The 18,392-nt window shown below is 36.9% G+C and overlaps 1 protein-coding gene across 2 annotated transcripts in view; it reads left to right on the top strand.

Moving 5' to 3' along the window:
• LOC126468396 (tubulin polyglutamylase TTLL5) overlaps nt 1–18,392 on the top strand; it is a 231,063-nt gene that overhangs the window by 194,835 nt on the left and 17,836 nt on the right. For both annotated transcript variants that reach the window (XM_050096547.1, XM_050096546.1), the window contains one exon: nt 1,808–1,974. In XM_050096547.1, the coding sequence (XP_049952504.1) occupies nt 1,808–1,974 (167 nt within the window). The remainder of the gene's footprint in view (nt 1–1,807; nt 1,975–18,392) is intronic.

Below are 18,392 nucleotides of genomic sequence, written 5' to 3'. Positions count from 1 at the left end.
ACAAGGAAAGTTGCGCATCCAACCAAGTTCTAAGTTTCACCAAGATTGATTATCCTGTGCCCACTGCCATCATAATTGATGGTGTCTTTGGATCAACTGGGTACACAGAGGGTCGTCTTCCATGGAGGTGAATGTTCAACATTGTGTGCCCTAGAACCATTGTGCCTGCACCAGCAATGTAAAGGGTGATTATAATTAAACATTTGCTGCTTCAAAAGGCCCCTATGGAAAACAATTGGTCATGGGACAGTGAACCTTTTTGCAAACATTTGTCAGAAAATACAGAAGACAAATAATAAATAAGCCATTGAAAGCAGCACATTTTAATTTCCATGTGATAGGGTAACATTTGTTAACTATGTACCATGAAAGCGGAATGTGCTCCAAAACCAAGATAAAACTTTCAAACTGGTACAGAGCAGTAGTCATTAATTGTTTCTGTTCTAGCTTTGTTAGACAAGAACCAGATTTTGGCTACTTACTAGCCAAAATCCACATGTTCTCTAAGAAAGCTAGAATGGTACAGATGATTGATTGCTGCTGTTTACCATTATGAAATACCATATTTATGTTCCAGTTTACAAATGTTGCTCAGTGTGACAAACATCTGCATCCACAACATGGAACTGCACTAGAGACAACATTTCACACTTGCTGGCAGCACTTTCTAAACGGTGAGCCACGGGATATTCAACTGTCATGACATAGCTCGTGCACTGCTTGAAGATCGCACATTGCATCCACCATTCTCAGCCATGACAACAGTTCACCCTCTCCCTGGAGTAATTTCCAAATCGCCAGTTAATCTGAACTTCCGAACTGTGTTCTTCAATCCCAGTGTGGAAGTAAGGTCTTTTCACATTCCTTTAACGTGTTGATACTCGTGAAGAGAAGCAGCAATATTAATGTTGTTTTGATTTAACAGATCTATGAGTAAAACCTTGATCACCTAGGCCAGACTATGTTGAGTGTCTGCAACTGTAATGCACACTGACTGTGTTTAATCCCTACATTACCATACCAGTGCTGGAGCCTAATGGCAAGTTATGACACTTAACACTACCAACAACACACATCCTTCAGCGCACAGTCTGAATGTCATTTCTATACACTCGGATACCAATACAGTAAATAATTTTCATTCTACACTGGTTCAATTTCAATTATAATCTTCCTAAACCATCATCAAATCTGCCACAAATCGCTGCATGCCCTGCTTTAGAGGGGGCAATCCCCCCCAACCTCCATGTGGATATTCAGCACCTTATCGCACACTTATGGTTTTATCATCCTACAACCACTTTCCACAGTTGCTCACATCAGTAACACACTGACAGTGGGACCACCTCATTCTCAGGCACCAGGCCTTAATAATCTGCCCATTGACAAATTCACTTGTCAGTGGATTTCCCCACTTGTGGCCTGTACCTTCACTGGAATGATTCCCCATTTGGGGCGCATGCTGATACTAGAATAATTCCTGATTTGGGGCCCATACTATCACTAGAATGATTTCCCATTTGTGTCTGTTCTGCTTATTGACTTTCCTTACCATGTCGTGCTCGCAACACCAGCAGGCTGCATTCAGTCTCATGATGGGCTGTAGTCATAATGTTTTGGCTCGTCAGTGTATGTTTCAAATAACTGTATGAGTGTCCAGGGGGTGTGATGTTTGAAACAAGAGTTACTTGAGAGTGAAAAATTGGAGCTATTATATGAAAATTAGTTTTAACAAACTATTCATCATATTTAAAAATAGTTCGTAATATAATATTTCTAATCATTTCTTAAACTATTTTTGTTTTAGCCTCCAAACAGAAAACTATCTGGCAAAGACAGAGTAGCTGTAGTTGCAAAACAGTTATCAGACTTCATTTATCTGTATAGCCGTGAAACTGAGCTCTACACAGAAGCAACAGACCGTCCACACTGTATACCGTCAGAATTATGCACCAGGTTTCTCATTTTTGCAAGGTGAGATGACTTGATGTAAGATGTATTGTACTAGTATCACAGTGAAAATCTTCAGGAAAAAAGTACAGCCTAATCTCAACTAAATGTCGAGTCAACTTAGAAATCCACATAGTTTCTCAGTGTTTATAATTTCTATCCTGTCAGAGTTTACAGCAGCATATTTTCTGGGATTTTGTTTCCAAGATGTCAGCTTTTCCACAGGTATGTACGATGGCTACTAAAATCTATTATAACATTTGATAGGTACACCATGTCTTTGATGTAAATGGATATAAAATCCTGTATGAAATACATAATCTAAGTAAGAAAAACTGGCTGACCACCAAATAAGTGGCTCTGAGGAATGAACACGCATATAGAAAGGAAGGGCAATGAGGAATATGCCTCTTCACTGCTCAGTTCGTCTGCCATTTAAATATTATGATATTATATCTCTTGTGTTTCTTTTAGTTAATAGTACACAGAATAAAAATGGCTACAGAATATTTACCTAACATCCATCCTCAATTCCCAAAAGCATTCACATCCTACCTCTGCTGCACAACTTGAACATAGCCATCATTCACTGTTTGTTTGTAGACAACAAAACCCATCAAAATTTTCCTAGACTGTATTCATGTTTACAAAGCAGTGGTATTGCAGTAGACACTGAAAAACATGGTGATGCTATATTGTAGGTGTGATGAACTATATTTCATCTGTGGATTCAGATACATTTTGCAATAAGGAAATAACATTTTCTATTATAGAATGGAGGGTAAAAGTTGTGGAATCTGAAGCTAGGAAAGATGCCCTTTGCAGAAGTTCGATCCTTCTCAAACTCTACATGATGGAAAACAATGCGACACACAAAAATGTTACAAATTCTGCTGTCCAATAAGTGCAGTTTCACAACAACATGTCAAACTGAGAAAATAATATGATCTTGGTTTGGTCCTTGGCTTTTCATCCATTTGTCTATGATTTTTTGAGAACAGGTTTGTCAGGAGAATAAGATTATTGTTACTGTATATTTTTACTTGTTCTAAGTACTTATAACAACAAAATCATTCACATATAGTTGCATTGTTCGCGATTCATCAGGAAGTATTTCATTTGTTTTAAATATTTCTTCATAGTTTAGTTGTGGATGATATATTGTGAAACACTTGTCCACATGAAGGCAAACTGTAGAAATGTCACATTCCAAACAGGTTTCCCAATGATGCCTTCAAGCATAACAAACTTCACATCTTTTAGAGGGAGCAGTTTTCTTCAGTCACCATTCTTACCACTAGAAAATGACCCCAGATTCTGGCTTGAAGTCTTAAGGGATTTTTTGCTTTGGTTGGTTGTCCTGTACAAGTGTAGACAGAGAGAGTTACGTTCTTCAAAAGCTGCAGTGCCATATTGAGCCTGGAAATTGGTGACGCCATCCTCCTGGATGCTGTGTTGAGTATATGGCAAATTATGCTTGCATTTAGCATTGCTATGTCCATGAGAGAGAGTTCTTATACCCTTTGACAGATCTTCTCATAAGAGGATAATAGGGCAGACATTGGTCACGTATGTCAATGTCACCCATTCTTTAACTGTTATAGATAAAACATGAACAACTATCCAAACTGTATGAAGTTATTGTCAATGTTTATGTAGCACAAGAAATAATTAAGATGACTTATTCTCAGTATCAATGGTAAATGCAGTTGTAAATGCAGAATACTCAATTCTACTAACACGTAATGATTTTCTCTGATATGAAAGGTTGCAAATCAGAAAGTGCAACACCATTAAACCCACCTAAATGGAGCTTTGCTATTTTCAATAAAAAGAAATGTACTTTTCTTGGGCACCTTGGCCACAGATGCTTTAGATTTCTGAGGGCCTGTCGTTATTAGAATATTATGTTTCATGTACCTTTTGTCGTTTGCAGACGCGAAGTGGCACTCTGCAACACGAAGCTGAAATGCTGAATTAAAGTGCACCAAAATCTTGACGGTTACATGAAAGGCTTTCAGTGTTGTGTGAGAAATGTTAATTTCTTTTCAACGGTGAGTTTAAGCAGTCTAGCATGTTTGTGTTTAATTTATTAGACATGAAATGTAGCAAAGCTAAATGTTGCGCACATTAAAATCTGACCAGCTTCATTGTTCTGTTAATGAGAAGAGAGTGGGCTTTCTGTGAGGTTCGCATTGAAATCTTGTTATAGAACTGATCAAAATTCTTTGAAAGCTATTTTCTGTTTACATCTGAATTACAATTATTTTTTATGTATTGAATCGTGAGAGACCTGCTCTGCGCTGACTAGTCCAGGCTAACACAAAAACTGTTTCTGCAATGAAATATTAATTCACTTTCAAGTGAAACACTTGAGCAGATAATTCTCAGTGGGTGAGTTCCTATTTTTAAGCCATGTGGTGTAATGAAAAGCTTGAAATTATGTTCTCACTCGTAATGGTGTCTTTGAAACCAAGTCAGCTCTGTATATGAAAACTGCAAATTATTCAGTAATAATTATGGGATGCCTTTCCCTACACTGTTAAGAGGAAAACACAAGTTTACACATTTATAGAATTATCATCATCATCATCATCATCATCATCATCATCATCATAATCATAAGAATGCTTTTTCTTACAGTATTAATAACAAACACACACCATTCTCATCAGAATTGTCAATGACATCCTTCTACAATCGAGAACAAAATAAAGAGAATTAGTTTTTTCTCTTTCTTCCTCGTTAGAGGACTGTCTATTCATTTTTATCTTTGTTCCTTGAAATACATCAGGGCTTAACAACTGGCCGGTTTTGAGTGCGAGCACTTGGGTCTGCTGAGGCACGTGCTCGTGAGCAGGTGCAAGGTCGCAGAGTAGGGAGGGAGGGGAAATGCGCGCGCACATTTGAATAGAGCCGCAACATGCCTATTGAATTCGCGCGGACTCTGTAACGTTTAAAGTACTACGATCAGCTCTAACAGTCACTTCGCTGGTTAAGAATCGTGTCAAGTCGCCGTTGTGTAACCCCAACCATGCTTTCACACTTCAACCCCCATTGGGAGGAATTGTATCTGTTTACAGAAAAAGATGGTGTTTGAAAATGTTTAAGATGTCACAAAACGCTGAATTCTTTTAGGAAATCTAATTTGCAGCTACATTATATGTCGTACCACGGGAAAGACTACGGAAGTGGAATATGTGATGGACCAGATCGTGCACAGGAAGTTATTAAACTTAAAAGGAAACTATCCGAAGAAGATCTGGACTACGACGAAAAATCAACTGAGGCAGCTCTCAGAGTGAGTTACAAAATTGCTTTGCTTTTAGCAAAATCCCTGCGCCCCTTCACTGATGGCGATTTAATAAAAGAATGTTTGGTAGTTGCAGCGGAACATTTGTGTCCATCTCAAGTTGAACAGTTTCGGATTGTGCCATTATCTAACATGACCATTATGTGTCGCATACAGGACATGGCAGACGACGTCCAGAGCCAGCTTGCAAATATCTGTAAAGATCTTATGGCGTATTCTCTAGCTCTGGACGAAAGTGTTGATATCACTGGAACAGTGCAGCTTGCCATATTTATTAGAGGTGTTAATAGAGATCTTCAGGTGAGGGAGGAGCTCCTCGATGTAGTAGCCATGAAGAACACTACAACCGGAGATGATATTTTAAGTAGTGTTAAAGAAAGTGTTGAAAATATAGGATTGTTGTGGAATTCTTTAGTTTCAGTGTCTACAGACGGTGCACGAGCGATGACAGGGAAAAAAAATCAGGTTTCGTTGCGCTATTGAAGGAGAAAATGCAAAAACTGACCGTGCCGAATGAAATAAGGGGCGTTCACTGTGTGATCCACCAGGAAAACTTATGTGCAAAGAGTATCACTCTAAAAAATGTGATGAGTGTTGTTGTTCGTACAACCAATTGTATAAGGAAGCATGGGCTACAACACAGACAATTTAAAGCTTTCTTGAGGATGTAGAAAGCCAGTATGGTAGCATGCCTTATTACAGCGAGGTCCGCTGGCTTAGTCGTGGCGAATTATTAAATCGATTTTTTTGCCTATTAGATGAGATAAATATGTTCATGGAAATAAATAACGTGTGTTCCTGAATTGAAAGAGCCTTCATGGAAATGTGATCTCGCTTTCTTAGCAGATTTAACTAGCCATTTGAATGCTTTGAACATTTCACTACAAGGTAAAGATCTGCTAATTACTCATTTCATAGATCGAATACGAGCATTTAAAATTAAGTTGACACTTTGGGTGAGTCAGCTGGAAACAGGAAATCTAGCTCATTTTCCTAAATTATCATCCATGCAAGATGTTCACAAAGACTGTGAACATTATTCACATAGTTTAGTTGCCCTTAAGGAAGAATTTGATCAACGCTTTCAAGATCTGACAGCACTAGACAGTGATTTTGATCTGTTATCCTCTCCATATTCAGCGAATATTGAAGAGATTCGTCCTGAGCTGCAACTAGAAATTATTGACCTGCAGTGTGACAGAGAATACAGAGACAAATTTCAGAACAAGAAAAACATTTTGGATTTCTACAGGCACTTCCCTCAGGATAGATTTCCTTGTTTGCACAAACTGGCGGCTACAATAATATCAATGTTCGGTTCCACGTATGTTTGTGAACAACTGTTCTGTAATGAAATGTAACGAGACGCGCCTGAGAAACGCATTGTCTGATCAAAATTTAAACTGCACGCTGCTCCTACAATGCACAAGAACAATTACTCCAAACATAGACGCAATTATAAAGGACAAAAAGTACAAGATAACCGAGAATCCCACAGTTCACTGACACCTTTTATTGTGTAACAGTTCACAAATTAATATGACTGTAGAGGCATACATTAAGCTAATAAAATTATGTGGCACGTGTACATTCTCCTTTGTTTCATTTGTCGCATTAATAATTTGTGAGTGATATCCCTGCAGGCGGCCACGGATTTACATTGACTGGCGGCAGCTGTTGTGTGCCCTACGTGACTCTCCCCAATCTTCGCTCTGGTCCGGTAGTGGGGGTAGTGTGCTCGCGCTGCTCCGTGCTCGCGCCTTGCTGCTCACAGCTTGCTCCGCGAGCACGTATGTTGTGAAGCCCTGAAATACATAGTTTTCGTATTAATAGTAGTTTTCGTTGTTCTTTTTCTATATCCTTTTACAATATTTCACTGCAATAATCCATCATCTTTATGGTTTTTATCAATCTATCATGAAGTGTTGGCAAGAGATAAACATTTTTGCTATAAACCCATTTCACAACAATAATATTGCTCAAGAATACAAATATTAGTTCCCCTGAACATGGGTGGCATGTGTTTCCTTATTTGTCCTACAGTCCTGACAGCATGATTGTGTCTAGCACTTCCTGAAAAAGTTAAGAGGTGTACCAATTGCCCATGTAAATGGTTTTCCATTTCCCAAATGGACTCTCACAATCCAAGTACAATCTTTACACTTGCTGGAAATTTTACTGCCACATCACCATTGTCTTCCACTTTTCAAGTTTGTGTCTTCATATAATAACAGTACCCTTTCCCTGAAGAGTATACTTAATATATTCTTTATGCCAAATCTGGCTCTCTTTAATGGATTATATTGAATATATGGAAGTGTGTCCCTAAAGTTTGTTAGGTATTCATCAATGTTGATATTTTTGCCAGGAACGTGTATTCTTTGAAATTTGAAGCAGTTGTGAAATGACTGGTCTTGCCTTCCTCAGCTCATAATATTGTGTTTCTAGTAAATTGATAGCAAAGTACAAATACCTGTAGATGGCCTTGAATCTTCTCAGTCGTGTTGTTTCAACACATATTGGAATCTTGATATTTATTTTAAAATAGAAAACTTGAACATCAGGAATAGAATCCAGTAATATGATAAGTTTTTATGCGGAAAAGGATTACAGATGTCATCAGTGCTGAATAAGCACTTTTTCTTAAGTTTATTACCATTTCTCCACTTCAAGGTGGCATATTTTGCCAGTTACTTTTGTTGACATCCCACAGGTTTCGTTCAGTGAATCAGATTTTTTTCATATATCACATTTTTAATGTTGCATATCAACACAACATGATTGGTTACATGAATAAAAATAATTTTAAGTTTTATTTCTTAACTTGGTGCAAAGGGTGCACTTAAAAATATGAAGATATAATTATAGATTGTTAAATGAAAAAAATTTCACCATATAATCTACTTTCAAAAAGAGATTTAGCTGCTAGTTACCAAATTTTTGAGATGTAATTAGTTTTGCGTGCATCCTGTCAAATTAAATTCTTAGGTCATCATGTTCTCAGAGTCACCAAATAAATTATATAAACCATGGTAATTTTAGAATCTTGGACCCCACGCACTTGCGTCAACTTTTTGAAATACCCCTACAATGTAGCCAATACATTATTGTTGCACACGTATGAATTTGTGAATCAATTTCAGGTTTTATTAGATGAACAATTAAGCATTCATTAGCTCTGCATGTGTTTTAACTTGGATGCAGAGCACAAACACTCTTCTGCTCTGCACACATAAGATAAGAAATCACGCCAGCACAGGCAGTAGCTGTTGTGGATAAATAATAGTGTTCACGGCATTGAGATTCAGGGCCAAGAAAATGAGAGAGAAGCAGAAGAGGAAATCTATAATTCTTAATTTTTGGTCTCTCTATTCACTGTAGTACATTTTAGAAAAAAGAGTCACTGTCAGAGTAGCCTTTCGAAGAAATGATAGTATTAAGTACTTTTGGAAGCTTTATTTGCGGAAGGCGCACAGAAAATTGTTGCTCAAGACTTCTGCCACCTGTGAGATGTTGCATACTCTTCACAGTTGCAGAATTATATATTTCCTTTTGGATATTATAAAAAATAGCACAGTTTTTCTTTCTGTAACCTTTTTTGTCAGAGGATGAACTTTCGAAACTTCACCACAGGTTTTGATTTTTAATGCTTTTAAACACTAGAGAATGTGTTCAAAGTAAAGTTTTTGCAAACCACAGGGCCATTAAAATTTATCTTTTCAGTAACATTCTATGTTTAAAATTCATTACTGCCACCTCCTTCATTTCTTCATTTAGAACGGAGTTATATTAACTCAAGAACATGTGAAAACACTGGTAAAATGATTTTTTTTTATAAACAAACATCACTTTAGTAAATGAAATTCACATTTGGCTGGATCAGTCACAGCAGAGCAGCAAAGTTGTACTGTTGTTGTTGTTGCTGTTTTTGTTTTCATTTTCGTTAACAATCTCTCCATGCACGCACATGCCCCCCCCCCCCCCCCCCCCCCCCCCACACACACACACACACACACACACACACACACACACACACCTACACCCTCTCCCAAATGCGCAATTTCCGGAAAACTGTATATGTCCTGTCAAGCAATCTCTTGTTTTAGTCAAGATACAGCACAAATTTCTTTTCTCCCAGATTCAGTACGATACCTCTTCATTGGGAGGATCTGCCCAATAATTTTCAGCACTCTTCTGTAACACCACATCTCGAAACCTTATATTCTTTTTTCTTATTATCCATCTTTCACGTCTACAAAAGTCTACAAATCATGTAGATAATTTCATATAAGTCTTGCTAACTCTTCAGTTTATATTCAGCCTTAACAAAATTCTGTTTTTCAGAAATACTTTCTTTGTTATTGTCAATTTGCATTTTACATCCTCTCAACTTCGGGCATCATCATGTATTCTGCTGCCCAAATAGCAAATCTTGCATACTACTTTTTTAGTGTTTAATTTCCAAACATAATGCCCTCAACGTGGCCTGATTTAATTTGACTACACTCCAGTACCCTTGTTTATACTTGTGTTGATATTTATCTTATAATCTTGTCAAGACACTATTCATTCTGTTAAATTTCTTTTCCAAGTCCCTGAACTTAAATTACTTTCTGACTTTGTCTTTGCAGTTATTCCTTGCTCGATGTACAAATTGAATAACACTGGGCAAAGACTACAGCCCAGCAACAGCTTGTCTTCTACTTCCACTACTACTGCTGCTGCTGCTGCTGCTGCTGCTGCTACTACTACTACTACGACTACTACTACTACTACTACTTTCATGTCTGACTTTTAGAACTACAGTCTGTGCTCTGTGTGAGCTGTAAATAACATTTCTCCCTATATTATTTTACATCTGCTATCTTCAGATGTTTGTACTGTGTATTCCAGTCAACAATGTCAAACAGCTTTCGATAAATCGATAAAAGCTATAAACATAGGTTCACCTTTCTTCAAGCAAATTCCAGGGTAAGTCGTAGTCAATAGCACCTCAAATGTTCCTTCATTTCTCTGATATTCCCTGTGGTCAGCTTCTACCAGTTGTCCATTATTCTCGAAATAATTCCTGTCACTAACTTGATGGTTTGGTAATATTGTCACCTAAGAATTCCTGTCTTCTTAGAACTATGACTTATTACATTCTTCTTGACATCTGAGAGTACCTTGTTGGTCTGACTCTCAGAGTATGAATCCTCATCTCACGATCTTGTACGTCTTCTTTTTCTCTAGAATTGTCTGCAGTGTTTCCTTCCGTAGATCCTTTGCATATTCCGTCCACCTTTAGGCCTTCTCTTTTATGTTCAGTACAGACCTGCTATCCGAGCTCTTAATATTATAGAGGTACTTCTCATTCCCCAGGAGCTATCTTCAATTTTCCTGTAGGCAGCATCTATCTTTCCTCTAGGCATGTGTGCTTCTACGGTCTTGCATTTCTCATCTAGTAATTCCTTCATTGCCATTTTGCACTTCCCGTCAATTTCATTTTTTTACTTCTGTATTCTCTTTTACATGCTCAGTTGCTGCATTTTTATATTTTCTCCTTTCATCAATTAAATTCAGTATCTCAACAAAGACAATAAATTTTTGATCACTAAGTGGTGGCAGGAGAACACACCTTCTCAATCTGGCCAATAAGTGTCCCCTGACCTGTGGTTTTGGGTGACTTTTCCAAACTCTCCCTATTTCCTAAACCTCACCAATCCTTTCCCCTGTCCCTTTTCCTTCTTAAACCATTCTGCCAGGAGCAGGAGCCATTGCCTCCAGAAACTTGCAGATTCAAATACCTGTTGTCGCTAGGTGAGTAGACCATTTATCCATCCAAATTCAGTATCTCCTGTGATATCCAAGGATTTATACTAGGCCTTGTCTTTTTACCTATTTGATCCTCTGCTGCCATCCCTATTTCATCAGTGAGCTACCCATTCATCTTCTGTTGTATTCCTTCCCCTGTTTCAGTTGCACAATGCTTAATGCTTCTTTTGAAACTCTGAACAATCTCTGGTGCTTTCAACTTATCCGGTTCTGATCTTAATTTTCTGTCTTTTTTCAGATTCTTCAGTTTTAATCTACTATTCATAACCAGCAAATGATGGGTCATGCACATCTGTCCTTGAAAATGTTTTTCAATTAAAAATCTGGTATGGAAATCTGTCCTTCCATTATATAATCAGTCTGAAACCTTCTAGAAGCTCCATGTCTCTTCAACATACACAATCTTCTGTCATGAATTTTAAACCAATTGTGGTTGGTGCAGAATTCTACCAAGTGACATTCCATTTCATCTTTACTCCATGATCTGCTACAATTTTTCCTTGTAGTTCATTTCCTACTATTGAATTCCAATCCTCCATCACATTTAAATTTTCATCCCCCATAACTATCTCGATAGTTTCTTTTTCTTTTCTTTCTTTCTTTCCCCGTCATACTTGATATCAATCTCTTCATCTGTAGAGCTAGAATAGTTTACCTAGGCTGATGCCAACATCGTTACGACATATAGTAGAACTCCCATTTTCTTGGAAAACATCATAGCTGTAGGTCCCTCCTTACTTTCGAGATGCATGGCTCATGGAAAGGGGTATTATTACATGGACAACTCTCACAATAAAAATGATATTGTGAAAACAGCTTTTGCCTGCTGTGTGCTTGGCAAATAGTTTCTCATTGGCAGTTGTAGCAAAAGGTGAGAGAACATTCCCTTCTTGACTATCCATTTCACTGCTTTGTACAGCTTATTCACCTGAGTAACTGTACATGATGATCACTGCATTAAGGTACTTCACTTTGTATCAGTTTCATGAAAGTGTTTCTGGGTAGTGGCATATATTCCTAAATTTTTGTGATTAAGCGTGGAATATACCAAGGAGATTCATTAAGTCCTTTCTGGTTCTGCCTTGCTCTGAACCCACTATCCAACATGCTAAATAATACAAATTATGGTTACAATATTACTGGAACATACCCACACAAAATCACACATTTGCTATACATGGATGATCTAAAACTACTGGCAGCAACAAATCAACAACTCAACCAATTACTAAAGATAACAGAAGTATTTAGCAATGATATAAATATGGCTTTTGGAACAGACAAATGTAAGAAAAATAGCATAGTCAAGGGAAAACACACTAAACAAGAAGATTACATATTGGATAACCACAGCGACTGCATAGAAGCGATGGAAAAAACAGATGCCTATAAATATCTAGGATACAGGCAAAAAATAGGAATAGATGATAGAAATATTAAGGAAGAGCTAAAAGAAAAATATAGACAAAGACTAACAAAAATACTGAAAACAGAATTGACAGCAAGAAACAAGACAAAAGCTATAAATACCTATGCTATACCAATATTGACCTACTCATTTGGAGTAGTGAAATGGAGTAACACAGACCTAGAAGCACTCAATACACTTACATGATCACAATGCCACAAATGTAGAATACATCACATACATTCAGCAACAGAAAGATTCACATTAAGCAGAAAGGAAGGAGGAACGGGATTTATCGACATAAAAAACCTACATTATGGACAGGTAGACAATTTAAGAAAATTCTTTCTAGAACGAGCAGAAACTAGCAAAATACACAAAGCAATCACCCACATAAATACATCGGCTACACCACTACAATTTCATAACCACCTCTACAACCCTTTAGATCACATAACATCAACAGATACAAAGAAAGTAAATTGGAAAAAGAAAACACTACATGGCAAGCACCCGTATCATCTAACACAGCCACACATCGATCAAGACGCATCCAACACATGGCTAAGAAGAGGCAATATATACAGTGAGACAGAAGGATTCATGATTGCAATACAGGATCAAACAATAAACACCAGATATTACAGCAAGCATATTATTAAAGATCCCAATACCACAACAGATAAATGCAGACTTTGCAAACAACAAATAGAAACAGTAGATCACATCACAAGCGGATGTACAATACTAGCAAATACAGAATACCCCAGAAGACATGACAACGTCGCAAAAATAATACATCAACAGCTTGCCTTACAACATAAACTTTTAAAACAACACGTTCCTACATACAAGTATACACCACAAAATGTACTGGAGAATGATGAATACAAATTATACTGGAACAGAACCATTATAACAGATAAAACAATGCCACATAACAAACCTGACATCATACTCACCAATAAAAAGAAAAAATTAACACAACTAATTGAAATATCCATACCCAATACAGCAAATATACAGAAGAAAACAGGAGAAAAAATTGAAAAATACATCCAACTGGCTGAGGAAGTCAAGGACATGTGGCATCAGGATAAAGTTGACATTATACCAATTATACTTTCAACTACAGGAGTCATACCACGCAATATCCACCAGTACATCAATGCAATACAGCTACATCCAAACTTATATATACAACTTCAGAAATCCGTAATTATTGATACATGTTCAATTACCCGAAAGTTCCTAAACGCAATGTAACATATACCGTACAGTTAATAGGGAGTGACGCTTGATCAAGGTCCGCGTCACTTTCATTCCGAACCAGACCTATGGTCTGAGAAAGGAAAGATAATAATAATGGTAACGACACCACTAGCCACACGGAAAATGATTTAAATCCAAATAGAGGTGTTTTGCAGGATATGCTTCCTGCAACCACCCTAGAAGGAAAACAAAGACAGAGAATGAGATGGTCAGATGAAGTTAATCGATACCTCATGTTCTGTTATTACCAAGCAACAAACCTAGGAATCAACACAACTGGATACAGATCACAAGTGTACACAACATTTATTACCAGATACCCAGAATTAAAATTTTTAACAGAGTGACGGCTAGCTGATCAGATCCGTGTAATAATCAAAAATAACAGGATACCCCAGTCAGAATTAGAAAACATCAAACAACAAGTACAACAAATACTGGAACAAAATAATGTGCAATCAGAAGAAGAAGAAAATACAGTAATGGACTCAAACATCCCAGAGCAAACAAACAAAGAACAACACACACCAATTAAACAATCAGAGGAAAACGAAATCTTAAGACAGCCACGAGAACAAGCACAAATAGAACACGAAGTGACACACATGTTAGATATAGAAGAAAAATTTCAGCTGACATATATAGAATACAAAGACACAAATACAGACGTCAGACCATTCTTGCATAGACCGCCAAATAACCCACAAGTCGAAACAACAATAAAAACTATCAACACAATCATACACAACAAAATAAATGAAAACACAACTACGGAAGAGTTACAACTACTGGTTTATATAGGAGCACTCACTACACTAAATATACACACTAGGCAGAGATCAGAACCAACCAACACATAGGAGAAACCCACAAAACCAGCATGGCAACACAGGCTACAGATCAGAATAGAAAAACTGAGAAAAGACATTGGACAGCTAACACAATTTATAAGAAATGAAATGTCAGAAAAAAAAACCAAAAAGGTTAGGTACAATCTCACAACAAGAAGCGTTAGAGCAATTAGATGAAAAGAAGCAGAAATTACAAGCATTGGCCAAACGACTTAGAAGATACAAAAAAAGTGAAAATAGAAGGAAACAAAACCAAACATTCAACACAAACCAAAAGAAATTTTACCAGACAATAGATAACACACACATTAAAAAAGACAATCCACCAAACATAACAGACATGGAACACTTCTGGAGCAACATATGGTCAAACCCGGTACAACATAACAGGCATGCACGGTGGATACAAGTAGAAACACACACATACAAGATGATACCACAAATGCCTGAAGTGATAATTTTGCAACATGAAGTCACCCAAGGAATTAATTCTACTCACAATTGGAAAGCCCCTGGAAAAGATAAAATAGCAAATTTCTGGCTAAAGAAGTTCACCTCAACACATTCACATCTAACTAAATTATTTAACAGTTACATTGCAGACCCATACACATTCACTGATACACTTACACATGGAATAACTTATATGAAACCTAAAGATCAAGCAGACACAGCAAACACAGCTAAATATCGCCCCATAACATGCCTACCAACAATATACAAAATATTAGCTTCAGTCATTACACAGAAATTAATGACACATACAACACAGAACAAAATTATAAATGAAGAACAAAAGGGCTGTTGCAAAGGAGCACGAGGATGTAAAGAGCAACTGATAATAGATGCAGAGGTGACATATCAAGCTAAAACTAAACAAAGGTCACTACACTACACATACATTGATTACCAAAAAGCTTTTGATAGTGTACCCCACTCATGGTTACTACAAATATTGGAAATATACAAAGTAGATCATAAATTGATACAGTTCCTAAACATAGTAATGAAAAATTCGAAAACCACACTTAATATCCAAACAAATTCAAATAATATCACATCACAGCCAATACAGATTAAGTGTGGAATATACCAAGGAGATTCATTAAGTCCTTTCTGGTTCTGCCTTGCTCTGAACCCACTATCCAACATGCTAAATAATACAAATTATGGATACAATATTACTGGAACATACCCACACAAAATCACACATTTGCTATACATGGATGATCTAAAACTACTGGCAGCAACAAATCAACAACTCAACCAATTACTAAAGATAACAGAAGTATTCAGCAATGATATAAATATGGCTTTTGGAACAGACAAATGTAAGAAAAATAGCATAGTCAAGGGAAAACACACCAAACAAGAAGATTACATATTGGATAACCACTGCGACTGCATAGAAGATGCCTATAAATATCTAGGATACAGACAAAAAATAGGAATAGATAATACAAATATTAAAGAAGAACCAAAAGAAAAATACAGACAGACTAACAAAAATACTGAAAACAGAATTGACAGCAAGAAACAAGACAAAAGCTATTAATACTTATGCTATACCAATATTGACCTACTCATTTGGAGTAGTGAAATGGAGTAACACAGACCTAGAAGCACTCAATTCACTTACACGATCAATATATATATATATATAATAGAAGGAAACATTCCACGTGGGAAAAATTATATATAAAAACAAAGATGAGGTGACTTACCGAACAAAAGCGCTGGCAGCTCGATAGACACACAAACATACACACAAAATTCAAGCTTTCGCAACAAACTGTTGCCTCATCAGGAAAGAGGAAAGAGGAAAGGAGAGGGGAAGACAAAAGGAAGTGGGTTTTAAGGGAGAGGGTAAGGAGTCATTCCAATCCCGGGAGCGGAAAGACTTACCTTAGGGGGAAAAAAGGACAGGTATACACTCGCACACACGCACATATCCATCCACACATACAGACACAAGCGTCTGTATGTGTGGATGGATATGTGCGTGTGTGCGAGTGTATACCTGTCCTTTTTTCCCCCTAAGGTAAGTCTTTCCGCTCCATATATATATATCACATACATTCAGCAACAGAAAGATTCACATTAAGCAGAAAGGAAGGAGGAACGGGATTTATCGACATAAAAAACCTACATTATGGACAGGTAGACAATTTAAGAAAATTCTTTATAGAACGAGCAGAAACTAGCAAAATACACAAAGCAGTCACTCATATAAATACATTGGCTACACCACTACAATTTCATAACCACCTCTACAAACCTTTAGATCACATAACATCAACAGATACAAAGAAAGTAAATTGGAAAAAGAAAACACTACATGGCAAGCACCCATATCATCTAACACAGCCACACATCGATCAAGACGCATCCAACACATGGCTAAGAAAAGGCAATATATACAGTGAGACGGAAGGATTCATGATTGCAATACAGGATCAAACAGTAAACACCAGATATTACAGCAAGCGTATTATTAAAGATCCCAATACCACAACAGATAAATGCAGACTTTGCAAACAACAAATAGAAACAGTAGATCACATCACAAGTGGATGTACAATACTAGCAAATACAGAATACCCCAGAAGACATGACAGTGTAGCAAAAATAATACATCAACAACTTGCCATACAACATAAACTAATAAAACAACACGTTCCCTCGTACAAGTATGCACCACAAAATGTACTGGAGAATGATGAATACAAATTATACTGGAACAGAACCATTATAACAGATAAAACAACACCACATAACAAACCTGACATCATACTCACGAATAAAAAGAAGAAATTAACACAACTAATCGAAATATCCATACCCAATACAACAAATATACAGAAGAAAACCGGAGAAAAAATTGAAAAATACATCCAACTGGCTGAGAAAGTTAAGGACATGTGGCATCAGGATAAAGTTGACATTATACCGATTATATTATCAACTACAGGAGTCATACCACACAATATCCACCAGTACATCAACGCAATACAGCTACATCCAAACTTATATATACAACTACAGAAATCTGTAATTATTGATAAATGTTCAATTACCCAAAAGTTCCTAAATGCTATGTAACATATATACCGTACAATTAAAAGGAAGTCACGCTTGATCAAGATCCGCGTCACTTTCCACTTTTAACCAGACATGACGTCTGAGAAAGAAAAGAAATAGTAATAATAACTAACTAACTTGTTCAAGAAATGATGACAAATTTGGAGAATGCCAGCAGCAAGAGAAGAAGCACTTATATTTTCTTGTACACAAATGCAATGCGCCTGTCTTTCCTTTCCATGAATAAGTCTATAACTCGGTCTGCAAAGATCTGATCAGTGGATAGCTCTCCAAGTAGTGTCTCTTCTCCTGCTAACATTCTCAAACACGACATCCGGGTTATGGACATTGAATTCCTTAAATAATTCTTCACGCATTTAAGAGTACTCGTGCTTCGTTCACTGCTTGCTGTAGTTGCAGGTAGGGTCAAAACCAAATGCAGGAACTTTGTTATTTCTTCTTAAACAGAGTCTAAATCATTGTTGGCAATATACTGAAATGATTCTTTGTTCTGCAGGTGACATTTTGATATCTGATGCTTTTGTGCTTTTCAGTCAAAGTTCTTTATTGTAAAAATGCCCTATTGCACCATTTCTCTCACCACCAAACAGAAGACATATATAACAATATAATCTGTTGTTAACTGCATTCGCAGTCAACCAAGTATACTTTTTGTACCAGGCTGTCTGAAAAGTGTTCTTGT

Source organism: Schistocerca serialis, chromosome 1 (genome assembly GCF_023864345.2).
Source record: "Schistocerca serialis cubense isolate TAMUIC-IGC-003099 chromosome 1, iqSchSeri2.2, whole genome shotgun sequence".
In the NCBI taxonomy this organism is placed as follows: Eukaryota; Metazoa; Arthropoda; class Insecta; order Orthoptera; family Acrididae; genus Schistocerca; species Schistocerca serialis.
Note: the sequence above shows the minus strand (reverse complement) of the source record. Positions and strands in the feature narration are given on the sequence as shown.